Here is a 13,400-nt window from a genome sequence, read left to right as displayed (position 1 = left end):
GAGGGCTTCGCCTGTTGTGAAGATGCCCATGGTGTTCCTGTGAAGCTGAGGTATGGCTGCTGGAAGGTTGCTGCTGTATGCCGGCCTCTCCTTAGCTCTGTGTGCCCTGGGCATGCTGGCTGTGGCCATCTGCTCCGACCACTGGTACGAGACGGACGCCCGGAAACACAGAGAGAGGTGCAAGAGCATCACCACAAAGAGAAATGACCCTGGCTTCATTTATAACTCCAACAACAACCTGCCTCTCAGGGCCAGCAGGTCTAGGTTGGACCGCTGGGAAGGGAAACTCCTCTTGGCAAGAAACAGGAGGCAGATCTTTGCGATGAGTGCAGTCGACGAGTGCAACAGACAGTACAACTCGACCAACATGGGGCTCTGGAGGAAATGCCACCGACAAGGGTTCGATCAAGAGCTGGAGGAGCTGATTGCCAAAGGTAAGGGTTGCTTTTTACCAGATGAACATGCCAGGCCCTCTGGAGCTGAGCAGAAGCTGACCAGAGCCGTTTGCACTCACGGATGGGAGCCCAGTATCTCTCCTTGCAAGGGGTGAACTGGCCTGGCTGGTCATTGCTTCCCGAAGGACTGCCAGGGCAGTTTCCTTTGGGGTCTCAGCTGCCGAGGCGTGGGGTTTGGGAGCAAGAAGGCGGTGGAGGTGAGAGCAGACACAGCCCAGAATGTCTTTCTTATGTCTCTAGTATCTCGAGCTTAATGTACTCTACTCATCACCATGGTATCAGATTATTTTCCGCATACCAAATATTATTAAAGCAGACATAGTATTTTTTTTAAATTTAATTTGACTCTGGCGACTCATGCAAAGTACATATTATTTTATTTGATGCCACATGTGTCTGTATTTCATCATTCCTTTACCAAATGCCCCACCAGTCCCAAAATACACCATTTGCAGTGCTCACATGTAGGCTTTTTCTATCCTCAAATGGAGAGTAAACAAAGGGAAATGCTAAAGAGCAGGAGGAAACCCAGCTTGCTGTTTACACTGAGCTATGTTTTGGAATATTTTCAATGTCTACAAAACATTCCATGAATTTATTAGGAGTGTTAGAAAGGAATAATTTCTCTTGGGGTGGAGATGTATGTGTTTGCCTGTAGCATTTTTATGCCATGTTTTTTTCTTGTCTTTTGGTCCTTCTTTTTTCCCCTCAAGGTACCGATGCAAGGTGATGGTCAGATTGCCTCGAATGTTTCTTTGATCCAAAGTATAGAAAGGGGAGATATGCACAAAACCCCAGACTAAACATCCTGTCTACATAAGATGTATGATTTTTCAGGATGATGAGGGTTTCAGTAGAGGATGACAGCATCTTTGCTACCCATGGCATGATTATTCCATACGACAAAATAACATGCCCCTCCCATGGTTCTTCCATTGCATTTCCCCAGTGGTTTATTTCCATAGCAGTGAAATCATTGCTTCTTTCACTATACAATCTTTAAAACGACTTGTTTTCTAAGTGTTCTCTGTCCCAAACTCCCTTGATAGCCTGCATTAATTCCGTCTTTAGACAGTGCAAAAGGAATTATTGCTTAAAGCTAATTATTCATGAGGGATATACTCTCACATGTGCTTGCCAATGTATACATTTTGTTCCGTATGTTTTAAAAATGAGCAGCAAAGGTGAGTAGCATGGTATAGACTTGCAGTGAAACAGTACAAACAGGTGGTGTGGCAGGGGACCTAGCTGGGATCCTGTCTGTGTTGCTAGTGCCCCTTAAAATCTGGTTGCTTTTTAATGACCCCTATGAGATGAACGGGTGGTTTCGGTCCCATTTGTAACGCACAAGTGAATGTGTCCAAAGCCTGTCAACACCCTGGCACCCTGCTGCTGATTTCAGTGTCGAGGGAGGGATTCTTCTTCCCTGTCTAGGTGAGGATGTGGATGTGCTGGGAGCTCTGCCACGTGTGCTTGCTGTGCTTGGGGCGTAAATAAAGAATCCAACCTTGACAGCGGGCAAACGTGTCTCCAGAACTCACCTTTGGCAAATGGAATTTCAGTTATTAGAGAGGCTTTTTGTCTTGAAATATGTGAGACTCGTTCCTCTTTCACTGCCTGTGATGTTGTCCTGTGGAATGTCCATTTCTCCTGCCAGAAACTAGTGAAATCGCCTGGCACTGGGTTGTGTGTAAGGGTAGCTCTGCTAAGTGTTAGCCGTAAAGAAAATGTGGCAACTCAAGCTGAGGTGGTTAAATGCCAGAGAAGATAGACTTCAAAAGATCCAGCTGTTAATTCGTGTGTGTTCGTGTGTGCATGTGACTCTGTGTGTGTGTGTGTAGTCAACTAACTCTAAATATACAGCATTCAGCTGGTAGTGAGGGATTCCTGGAGTCAGGTACCGCGTGCGTTCCTGCACACATATTCATGGACATATGTGTCTGCAGATGGCCAGATAGCCACTTCGCAGAGTCGCTGCCCCAAGGTCAGAAGTGTAAATTATGCATGTAAGGGAGGTACATGCAAATATCAGGGTGTGTCACTTCTTGCTTTCTTTAAAGTTTTTTTGATAGACGTTTAACAGACTTCATTGTACCTTGAGAGAAGTGTTAAAGGAGGGAAATTTTTAACACTGAACGCCAACGTTATAGTTAATTTTATGGTCTTTCTGGAGTGAGGATCTGCCTACAATGTAATTCTCAGCCATGATGGAGAGGAACATGTATTAGCACTAATGTTATAGAGGTGTGTTCCTTTGACACTTCCAGATTAAAATGCAGAAAAGCAAGTATAATGGGAATTTAATAAAATAAAGCATTTTATTGCTCAGAAATGACATTGGAGATATTAAAGGATTGCTTGTCCACTTTATGTTTTCTTAGATCAAAAGAACTAGTGGATTTTACTTCCTCCTTACCAAAATATAATGTAAAATACCTGTTTGTTAAAAATCCTTGTGTGCGGGAATCACTGAACTGGAAGGAGCCAGCATTAAATGGATAGTCAACTAGTGTCCCTGTTACCACCTAAGGCCAGCTGCTAGATGGTTTCTTTATGATCCTCAGCTATATGATGAAAGTGAGAGAAGTGCATTTGCCGTCATTGTCTGAAGTTGAGAACTGCTATGAGTTCAAAATGAGGCAGGTGTTGTAGCTCCCTCCTGACAGCACCACCTTGCTTTTCTAGTTTTTCTTCCATGGCAGACACTTTTCTGGAGTTAGAGGTTGCATGGGTGAGCGCCTGGGCCAAGCATGCCCTGTGCGGCTGTGAAGAGCTATAGATGTATTTTGTCAGTAGTCATCAAATACGCTGACTGGGGTAAATATTCCTGCGCAGATGAAATGCCTCTCTGTATGAGCTCCAGGGCAAATACTCTATAAAAGAGGATGTCGTTGATACTTAAACCTTTTACTCTCCTTCCTCTGCCAGCTGTTAATTCAACCTAGCGCACCTCTTCCAGAACTGGATAAACTAATGCAAGTTCTGGCCCCAAATATTGCATGTAATATTGTATGTAATTGAATGTAAATGCTGCTAAGGGTTGGTGGCTTTTTGGGTTTTGGGGTTTTTTTAAAGCTGGACAGGATCTAAGTGATCCTTTTATTTTGAGACAGATCCTACATTTTTCCCTAGGCAAAACTTCCAGTATTAAGCATGGTAGGTTTGTCTATCAAAGGGTAACAAAAAATGCTCATTAAGAGCCTAACTAGCTTTGCAAATACCCTGCAGTTATTCTGCTTATGAACTCTGCTGAAATTAATACAAGCTGTAGGCAGTGGCTTGTGGCAGGATCAGGCCCTATGGTACTTGGCAGTATTCTGATGCCAGTGGTTATAAAAAACAGTAATGTTTCTGAATAGGCTGGGTCATTTCTGTAATTCTATGCTGTATTTATTAGTTTTTACTTTCCGGCAAATGAATCAAAACCTTCATGTTGGATTTTGCTAGAAAAACTGGACATCTCTTACTTAAGATATCTTATGGGTAGATAGACACTAATGCATAGATAAAATAGCCGGTCCTATTTGTGTTTTCCTATCTCTTTTCTTATATTAGCATAGAACCCAGATGCATATTTCAAAATAATACAATTAGATAAATAGCCAATGAATTAAAACAGGTTGCCACAAATGGGTGTACCTGGAGAGAGGCAGGCAGGCATGAGACCAAAGACCTGAAGAATGTTCTAAAGCTGCATCAAAATTAGACAGTTAATTTGTCCTTTTTGTTATCATCAATGAAAAAAAAATAAACCCAGAAGCAACGGAAATTATAGTCATTAAAGAAATTATCAGAGTTGAAACATGTTGAACATGCAAACCCAGGACCCAGTCTTCATAACTCTCACTCACCTGAATAATCTCTATTCCCTGAATGGGCTACTTTAACTGAGGGAAAGCACTCCTGTAGAGAAGGAACAGTCAAAAAGAAAGGGCTTATAAAGCTGGTCCTCTGATTCTGCTTTCTTATGTGATTAAGTCTTTTAGCATCTCGGCAGCAGAGTTTTACTCCTGATCCCTAAAGCCTTGCAGAGTCAGGAAACGCTGGCTCTGGGTTGTTCAGCACAATGCTCTAAGCTTCTCCCAATACTCAGGTGTCTGTCCAGCCTCCTCTGTGAATTAAATAGCACTGCTGCTTAACATCCCTTTGAATACAGTGTTCCCTATATCCTGTTAGATCCACTGTCTGCCTGTTTACCACTGCGTTTCCAGCAAAAGCATCATTCCCTCACCCTACCAAAAAATCACAGTGAACCGACTACAGAATCACAGAATCACAGAATAACCAGGTTGGAAGAGACCCACCGGATCACCGAGTCCAACCGTTCCTACCAAACACTAAACCATATCCCTCAGCACCTCGTCCACCCGTGCCTTAAACACCTCCAGGGAAGGTGACTCAACCACCTCCCTGGGCAGCCTGTTCCAGTGCCCAATGACCCTTTCTGTAAAGAATTTTTTCCTAACATCTAGCCTAAACCTCCCCTGGCGGAGCTTGAAGCCATTCCCTCTTGTCCTGTCCCCTGTCACTTGGGAGAAGAGGCCAGCACCCTCCTCTCTACAACGTCCTTTCAAGTAGTTGTAGAGAGCAATGAGGTCACCCCTCAGCCTCCTCTTCTCCAGGCTAAACAACCCCAGCTCTCTCAGCCGCTCCTCATAAGGCCTGTTCTCCAGCCCTTTCACCAGCTTTGTTGCTCTTCTCTGGACTCTCTCCAGAGCCTCAACATCCTTCTTGTGGTGAGGGGCCCAGAACTGAACACAGTATTCGAGGAGCGGTCTCACCAGTGCCGAGTACAGAGGGAGGATAACCTCCCTGGACCTGCTGGTCACGCCGTTTCTGATACAAGCCAAGATGCCATTGGCCTTCTTGGCCACCTGGGCACACTGCTGGCTCATATCCAGTCGGCTGTCAACCAACACACCCAGGTCCCTCTCCTCCAGGCAGCTTTCTAGACAGACTTCTCCCAGTCTGTAGCACTGCACAGGGTTGTTGTGCCCCAAGTGCAGGACCCGGCATTTGGCCTTGTTAAACCTCATGCCATTGGACTCTGCCCAGCGGTCCAGCCTGTTCAGATCCCTTTGCAGAGCCTCCCGACCCTCCAGCAGATCGACACTTCCACCCAGCTTAGTGTCGTCCGCAAACTTGCTCAGGGTGCACTCGATGCCTTCATCCAGATCATTGATGAAGACATTGAACAGGGCTGGACCCAGCACTGAGCCCTGGGGAACCCCACTTGTCACTGGCCTCCAGCTGGATTTCACACCATTTACCACCACTCTCTGGGCCCGGCCATCCAACCAGTTTTCCACCCAGGAGAGTGTGCGCCTGTCCAGCCCAGAGGCTGACAGTTTCTCAAGCAGAATGCTGTGAGAAACTGTGTCAAAGGCTTTACTGAAGTCCAGGAAGACCACATCCACAGCCTTTCCCTCGTCCAGCAGCCGAGTCACTTTGTCATAGAAGGCGATCAGGTTAGTCTGGCAAGACCTGCCTTTAAGCAAGCAGAGATTTGAAATGCAGGTAAGTGACCATTTGTGCCCATGACAAAGCAGTGTTTGTGTCCTGCTTCAGCAAACATTGGCTTACAACTCCTTCTATGTGACTTCTAGTGACCCAGAAATAAACCTGGAAGCCACAGAGTCTGTCTATGACAGTGCTGCTCAGATGCTTTCCTGCACTAGTCGGAAGGAAAACAAGAACAAAAGGGGAAAAAAAAAGGAATTGCATCATTTCATTATAAAGGTACAATAAAGTAGATGAAGAAGTTGCACAATAACCACAAACTGTTCCATTTAGACAATTACTACTCAGAGGACCTCTCATCTCACTTTTGGAAGGCTGCCAGTTAAACCTGTCTGGATTGGGTTCTGCTGCCTGCCATTGGAATCCAATTTTATTGAAAAAAAGAATTTACAGTGACCTTATTATTTCAGTTCCCCTTTTACTTCCCTTTCCCCCCCCAAGATCTGTGGAAGTCATAGTAAATCCTATTTTAAAAACATTTCATTGCAAGTATACTTAGCTTATGCCTTCACTGGAAAAAAAAACCAAAACAGGTAATTCCTGTGCAGCCTACCTCCACCTCAAATAATATGCAGGATTTCTGGGATGAAAGCATTCTCTGTTTTGATTTGTCAGATGCATGGCACAACTGAGGAAGAAAGGCTTAAGAGGACTACTCTGGCTGTCACTAGGGATTATTTATACACAATTGGAAAAGCCCGGAGAGAGGCTACTCACAGCTATCTCTAGAAGTGAACAAAAATATTTCCATAAAACCACTTGCAATACCTTGCAGTTCTGCAGACCAGACTTTTAAAATGCTGTGGTTTTGCCAGGTAAATTAGGACAGCCATTTTTCAATGTATCCTTCATACATTAAAGAATCCACATGCTTTGTTTAAAATGTGTGTTTGAAATCCCATCTGTTCTCCAAATGCACTCATTATAAAAAGGTCTTTATTGAAGCCTCAATTCTGATCCTAGTAAAGTCAATAGTAAATGTTCTATTGAACAAGGTGATGCAGCAAGTTCAGGCCTTCAGTGTTTTTGTTTGAGGTTAAAATTGTCCCTGGATAGAAAGGCCAACGCAAGGTCTGTGCTTACTTCTGTCACAGCAGAGATCTGCCAGAGGGATCCAGAGAAATTTAAGCAGTAGGCAGCCTTTGCGTTGAATCGGTGGCTACCCAGGTATTTAGCGTTTACCATTTTCAATGCTGTAATCATCCTTAATGTACAGATCCAGATCGGAAGTCGAATAACTGCATGTTTCTAAGATACAGCAAAGACGTCTTCTTGTTCAGAGATTTTCTAAAATCATTTAATGGATGAAATCATGGGCGTTTCGTGCATGTGAGTTCCAGGAGGATTTGCTCCGTCGTGTTTTAAATACGCAATTTTAATATTTCAATTGCATCAGACTTAAGTAGCAATTAATTAAAAAGTATCTTTACCACACGTAATAAGAACCTGACACATTGCTCTGACACATCTGAGATAATTAGTTTGATAATATATATCTGCTAAAAATACTAAGAACATATATGTAATTTAACAGAGCTGCAACTGTTTTTAATCATGCTGTTTTAAAGGGCAAATTTCAATCAAGCTGTTGGCTTTCAAGCAAAATTGCCAGTGAAGGCAAATGGAAATTTTGCCTCAGTAAAAATGATGGGATCGTGCCCTTCTCGACAGAAACTGATATTTGCAGAGCTGCCTGCAGGACTGCATGCTTAATTCTTGTTCATTTAATTGAGCATTCAAATCCTTTTGAGAAATCTCAGCATTTTTATCCTTTCTGCCTATTGCTTAAAAACTTTTTAAAAAGTGTGGAGGAAAGATTTAATATAAGTGCAGATGTGTTCTGTTTACTGCGAAAATTAAGATATGAAAGATTATTTTACTTAAATAGTGATGAAGCATTCTGAATTGTTTCGTCATCTCTGGTAAAAAGGAAAATCCACATTAATATTGCTTTTTCTCAATGAAAAAGTCTTTCTCTGCACTCAGAAGAGCTGTTCAAGAGTAGAATGAGTTCATGAACTATTACAGAGCCGGTAAATGAGGAAGAAGCATTTATGTTTTGTAGATTCTGCAAAAATAATGACAATCATTTATAATGCAAGTTACTTAATGGCTCATCGCTAACAAAGTGTTGCTGGAACCCTTAAATATGTATTCATCACTTTAGGAGCAAAAGAAAGAAATTAGAGTGTTACTTAGTTTTTAAGGTGTAAATAAATAAAGAATCTGGATTCTGCAATCCAAATGCCCTTAACAGACCATTCAGAATAGGATCCTTCTAAAAGGAAAGAGTATAAACTAATGCATTTTCTCTGCAGGAAAGAAATCAGACTATAAAATGGAAATTTCCCCATTTTGTTTCTCATAAAGCCTAATTCTTCCGCAAATAAATATGCAGAACTGCCCAGTTGAGCCTGCTGAAATCATAATCCTTTGTAGATAACTACCAAAATAGATAGAAGAAAGGTAGCACTGTGGTTAGGGCAGGGCTTACAAGCCAGAATTCAGTCCAAGCTCTCCCATAGTCTTCCTTCATAACCTGAGGCAAGTGACATAATCTCTTGTACCTCAGCTCAGTAGCAGCATAATAGGGATTTCATTCATTATTATTAATACCAGTTAGAGTTCTACTGTAGGATTTATGAGCCTTAATCATGGATCAGAAATCATGGATCAGAAAAATGTCCCTGTCCTTTTGATATGTTGCTGCACTTTAAATATTGGAGAGTAATGCAGCCTTGTGAGAAAGTACAAGGAGATGACAAAGTAATTATGTTCAGCGTGACCAGCAGTGGTTTTAAAACATCAGCGGGCTAACCACATTCCTGTAAGTACCATGAAATGCAGGATTCGTAGAAAAGCTGTGAAGAAGGATAATGAATAAGGGGTGCAGGTGTTTATAAGATGGTCATCCCAAAATTGATGCATGGCACGAGAAAAATCATGGGTCATGTCTGCTTGAAATATTAATAAGTAGGTGATGGGGATTGACCTCTTTGGTTGACTGTAGGAAGAATTTAACATTTCCTTAATGAAGACAAGTAGATTACACTAATGAGATAGATATTGGGACAGCAGTCTACAGCTACTAAGAGAAATGACTTGGTCAGAGTGATGTGTGAGGAAAATGAAATTTCTAGCAGCATCCTGAACAGATACACGGAGGGCAAGATCATATTTGTAAAGGTCAGAAAAAGAAATATTGTAGCAATAAAGATATGAGATAATGAAAAAGTGAATGGAGAAAATATATGCAAACCTTAGACATCCCCTGGACCTATGGACATTGTGAGAAACATGAGATGAAGATGTTGCTCCGATTGTTGTCCAGAACAACAAGAAAAAAAAAATAGTGTTGGCCGTGATGATCAAGAGGGGGATTACTGAAGACAGTGCGTGGTAAAGAAGGGAGAAAAATGTTAGGAACTCCATTTTAGCTATAAGCTCTGTTTGATATCTGTGTGTCTATGAGGGAGTACTAGGGAGACTGTGGCTATGGACCTTGGGAGACAAGTTTGTTTTAGAGGAGTGAATCTGAAAATTGCTGCTTGGAGATGGTAGTGGAATCTGTGTGATAGAAATTACCAAGGTGTAAAATACAGAAAGAGAAAGCCCTGTAACCTTCCAGCAGAGCTGGGAGAAGAAAAATGTCTTCTGGAGGATGTGCAAAAGGAGGAAATTCAAAGGTGATGCAAGAAGAGTGAGCAGTGTCATGGTAGGTGAAGAAAGACACCGTTTCAGGTTGAAGCAGCACAGAACACTACTGCAGGTAGCTCACACGCAGCAGCAGAAGAGAACAGAGTATCCAGACTATGCTGAAATTTGCCTGGTATGTTAAGTTGAGACTTTGGCAGCAGCAGTTGCGAGGGAGAGGAAACTGCACTGAACTTTTGGTGGGGACTCCAGGAGGTGTATGTACCTGTCATATTCAGAAAGATTGGCGATGAAAGGGAGGAGAGAAAAAGACATGGTATTTAGAGAGAGAATTAAATGTTTTAAGATGAAAGAATGTTTTAAGATGAGAATATTTTAAAAGGAAAGAGATTGAATAGTACTTGTATTATGAGACTAAATAGTCAGAGGGGCGTGAGAGGTCAAGGAGAAGAGAGAACGGGAGCACAAGAGCAACCGTAAGGAAAGCGGAGAGAGAGGATAAGACTGGCTCAGTGGCAAATAAAAGGAATGAAGGAAGACGGATGCATAGGAGATATTTCATCTGTGGGAGAGAAGAATGAGGAAGGAGTTGTAGAAGGGGAAGAGGAAACCGAAGGCAAAGCTACTGGAAGCGGAAGATCATATATTGTCATTTTTCTCATGGAAAAACTGGGTGAAATCCTGAGTAACAGCTGATGTGGGGGCTGGAGAAGGTGGGAGGGTCTCAAGAGTGAGCCAAATGTGGCAAAGAGGTGACTATGACTGTGAGCTGGAATAGTAAGTCTAGGAAATGAGCAGAACTGAATGGGGGAACAATGCATTTATAGTGAAGAAAGTTAGCCATGCAGTGGGGCTCCCATGAGAGATGCTCTGCTTTATGAGAGATTGCAGAGAGCAACTGGTGTGGGTCAGTTGGGATTTGGCATGCCAGGGCAGGAGAGGGTAGGAGAATGCAGGGATAAATGTCTGTGAATGGAAGAGTGCAGCATGGATAACATCAGCATGTGGAGAAAGGAAAGAATGATAAAGAGAGTGATAAAGGGCTGAGAGCAGGCAAGAAGTCCTTAATACTGATGATCGGAGGTGACAGAAGGGCCAGGTAAGCTAGGTGTGAAGGTGGTGGCCAATGGTTATTGCAGAAAGAGCCCAGGACATTGTCCAGGCAGTGGAGCAGGAGGATGGGCATAGAGCACAAGGGCCCAGTATGAAGCCCTGTCTTTTTGGTGACTGACAGGGGTCAAACAGGGTTGTAAACTGAATGGAGGAGACACTAAAACATAGATCTTAAGAGGCAGAAAGGTCCCTACCACTGACTCTCTTCTATAATTTGCCTGGTCTTCATGCTGTGAGTTCATCCTTACAGAGGTGTCAGGATGGTTCTCCCCAGTAGGACTCAACGAGTTATCCAACACTTGGAACAACCACGCTCCTATCTGAGATTGAACCTCCAGTACAGGTAAATGGATACTAACAACAAACTCAGGATATTTTCCATGAAGCAGAGGGAGCAGAAGGAGGTATTTGCGGAGCTAAGGGGCTTTTATGGAAAAGATCTTTTCATCCTGTTGCACCTTCATCCTAGTGCTTCTGCACTTGAAGGTCTGTACTCTCTTAAATATCAGGCCAGCTAGAGAGTCCTGAGTCAGAAGTAACTGCTAGGACCCCCTGGCAATCTGGCAGATTCTCTGCTGGGTTCACAATGAGATTTCTCCTGACTGAGTGGCTTACTATTGTCTGTGCCCATTTCTGTTTCAGACTCTAATGGAGGTGTAACTTTGGAACAAGCTGCAGTAGCCTGATGTGCTTCAGGGGTACCAGAGGTTTATGAATTATGTGATTATGAATCATTATGATTTACAGAACTGGCTCTCACACCTCCATAAAGCAGAGCTGAGAGGATCTTCCCAGCTGCTTTTTCCAGGAGCCCTACCCTAGTCGTGCCTGGGAGGACTCAATGCTGAGAAGGAAACTGTGTCCTCTGAGCTGCATCTCTTCAGATGACAGGGACTGCTCTCAGGCTCTGAACACCTTCACCTGCCCTGTGCCACTTCTGTTCAGAGTAAGTGGCCAAAAGTGCCTGGTCATTCTGTTGTTTCCTACCATAAATGTGCAAGCTGGAACACCATAAGGAACAGGTGATCCAAGATGTACCTTGTATATGGCAAAATGGGTCCTAGTAAGTTATCCCACCAGAACGAATGAAAGTCACAGGGAATCTCATCGCAGCCCTAATTTGTCTGAGACCTTTGTTTGTTTTAACAGCAGATATTTGAAAAAGAGCTTTCTAAATGTATTTCTAGACTTTCTAATAGGATGAAACAGTTCTTTTAATTTTATCAGGTAAGAGAAGTTATTTGAAAAGATCTTTATGATATGATATGATCAATATGATTGCATGATGCCAGTCCCTGTGTCTCCTTTAGTGGTACATAGTTTGAGTATTCAAAAGAGCCTTTATAATGTAGATACTTTTGCTTTCTTCAAAATAATTTATTGGCATAAAAATTATAACAAGAACAAATAAAAAATAAACAAAAATATTTTAAAACCAGGTGTTAAAGGTGTAAATTAAGGTCACTACACTGACTGTGAAGGGATGATGCTGATTTATGGTAGCTGATGAGTCAATTGCCTTGCTCTGTCTTAGGTACTTGGGTGATTCCTGTTGAAACTGTATCTGAATAGTGTACTTATCTTTAACCATAAAGGACTTCTGAAGAGTGGAATTATTCCTGGTTTGCACAGTTGCCCAACAGTACAAACATTCTGCAGAACAAAGATTCAAATTTGAAATAAATGTCTCGTTTTAGTCCCTGACTGCATTGGCTGAATTTTTTGTTTTAAGTTTCATCCCTTTTCTCTTCACCAGTCCTCAAGATTACCCTGTTCTCCTCATATAATATTCCATGATGGTTAAAGAGGAATGTTACACTGCTCAGAAAGACAAAAGAGCCAGCTAACAAGAACAGTGGAAATGGAAATAGCTGAATGGGCTCAGATTGGGAAGTTGGATGATTTCCATCTCAGGCTTCTGAAAGATGTAGTATGTGACATTGCAAGTCCAGGAAAAAGGATTTTCAATAAATCTGTCTAATTAGGATGGTACATTAGGAATGAAAAGTAGCAAATCTGTATTTAAAGAAAGGAGAAAAAGTTGTCTGGCAACACCGGACCTTTTAGTTTAATCATAATAATACCAAACAGAGATTAAACTAAATTCTAGAGGAAAAACTAATTAAATGCATGAGGGGAAATAAAATAAATGTGTAACACATGGTCTTCTATTTGAAGTGTGCCAAACTACCTTGATATATTTTGCTAGGAAAATAGCTGGGTTTCAAAGGCAAGGGAATGCCATAGACCTAGATTATTGGGATTTTGGTAGAGGATTTTATATTCTGCCCCTAAGGAAATGGTTTGTTACAGTGTTAAGGTAATTAATACATGATTTACAGCCTGTTTAGGAAGCTGACCAAGGGAAAGCAACAAGTGCTGGGAGGCGAGTCCTAATATGAAGATCAACAGTAGGAGACCAACCTTATTAAATAATGTCATTAATGATATTGGAGAAGGGTCCATAAGACAAGAAGGTAATAACTGTCATTGGGCTGGGCACAAAGGAGTGAACTTAAGACATTTACTGCTGCTACAAGAATGAGACATTACCAAGAGAAAGAAGACCTGGCATATTATGTACAAAGAAATGGATAGTGTTGAGGTCTAGTTGATTGAAAAGATATGAGATTTCTTTCAATGTGAATTTTTGGTCTC

At 42.1% G+C, this 13,400-nt stretch overlaps 1 protein-coding gene across 1 annotated transcript in view; it reads left to right on the top strand.

Moving 5' to 3' along the window:
- TMEM178B (transmembrane protein 178B) overlaps positions 1-13,400 on the top strand; it is a 229,168-nt gene continuing 215,768 nt past the window's right edge. Inside the window, exon 1 of the mRNA XM_069859138.1 lies at positions 1-434. Within this exon, the coding sequence (XP_069715239.1) occupies positions 53-434 (382 nt within the window). The 5' untranslated portion in view covers positions 1-52. The remainder of the gene's footprint in view (positions 435-13,400) is intronic.

Source organism: Phaenicophaeus curvirostris, chromosome 1 (genome assembly GCF_032191515.1).
Source record: "Phaenicophaeus curvirostris isolate KB17595 chromosome 1, BPBGC_Pcur_1.0, whole genome shotgun sequence".
Taxonomy (NCBI): Eukaryota; Metazoa; Chordata; class Aves; order Cuculiformes; family Cuculidae; genus Phaenicophaeus; species Phaenicophaeus curvirostris.
Note: the sequence above shows the minus strand (reverse complement) of the source record. Positions and strands in the feature narration are given on the sequence as shown.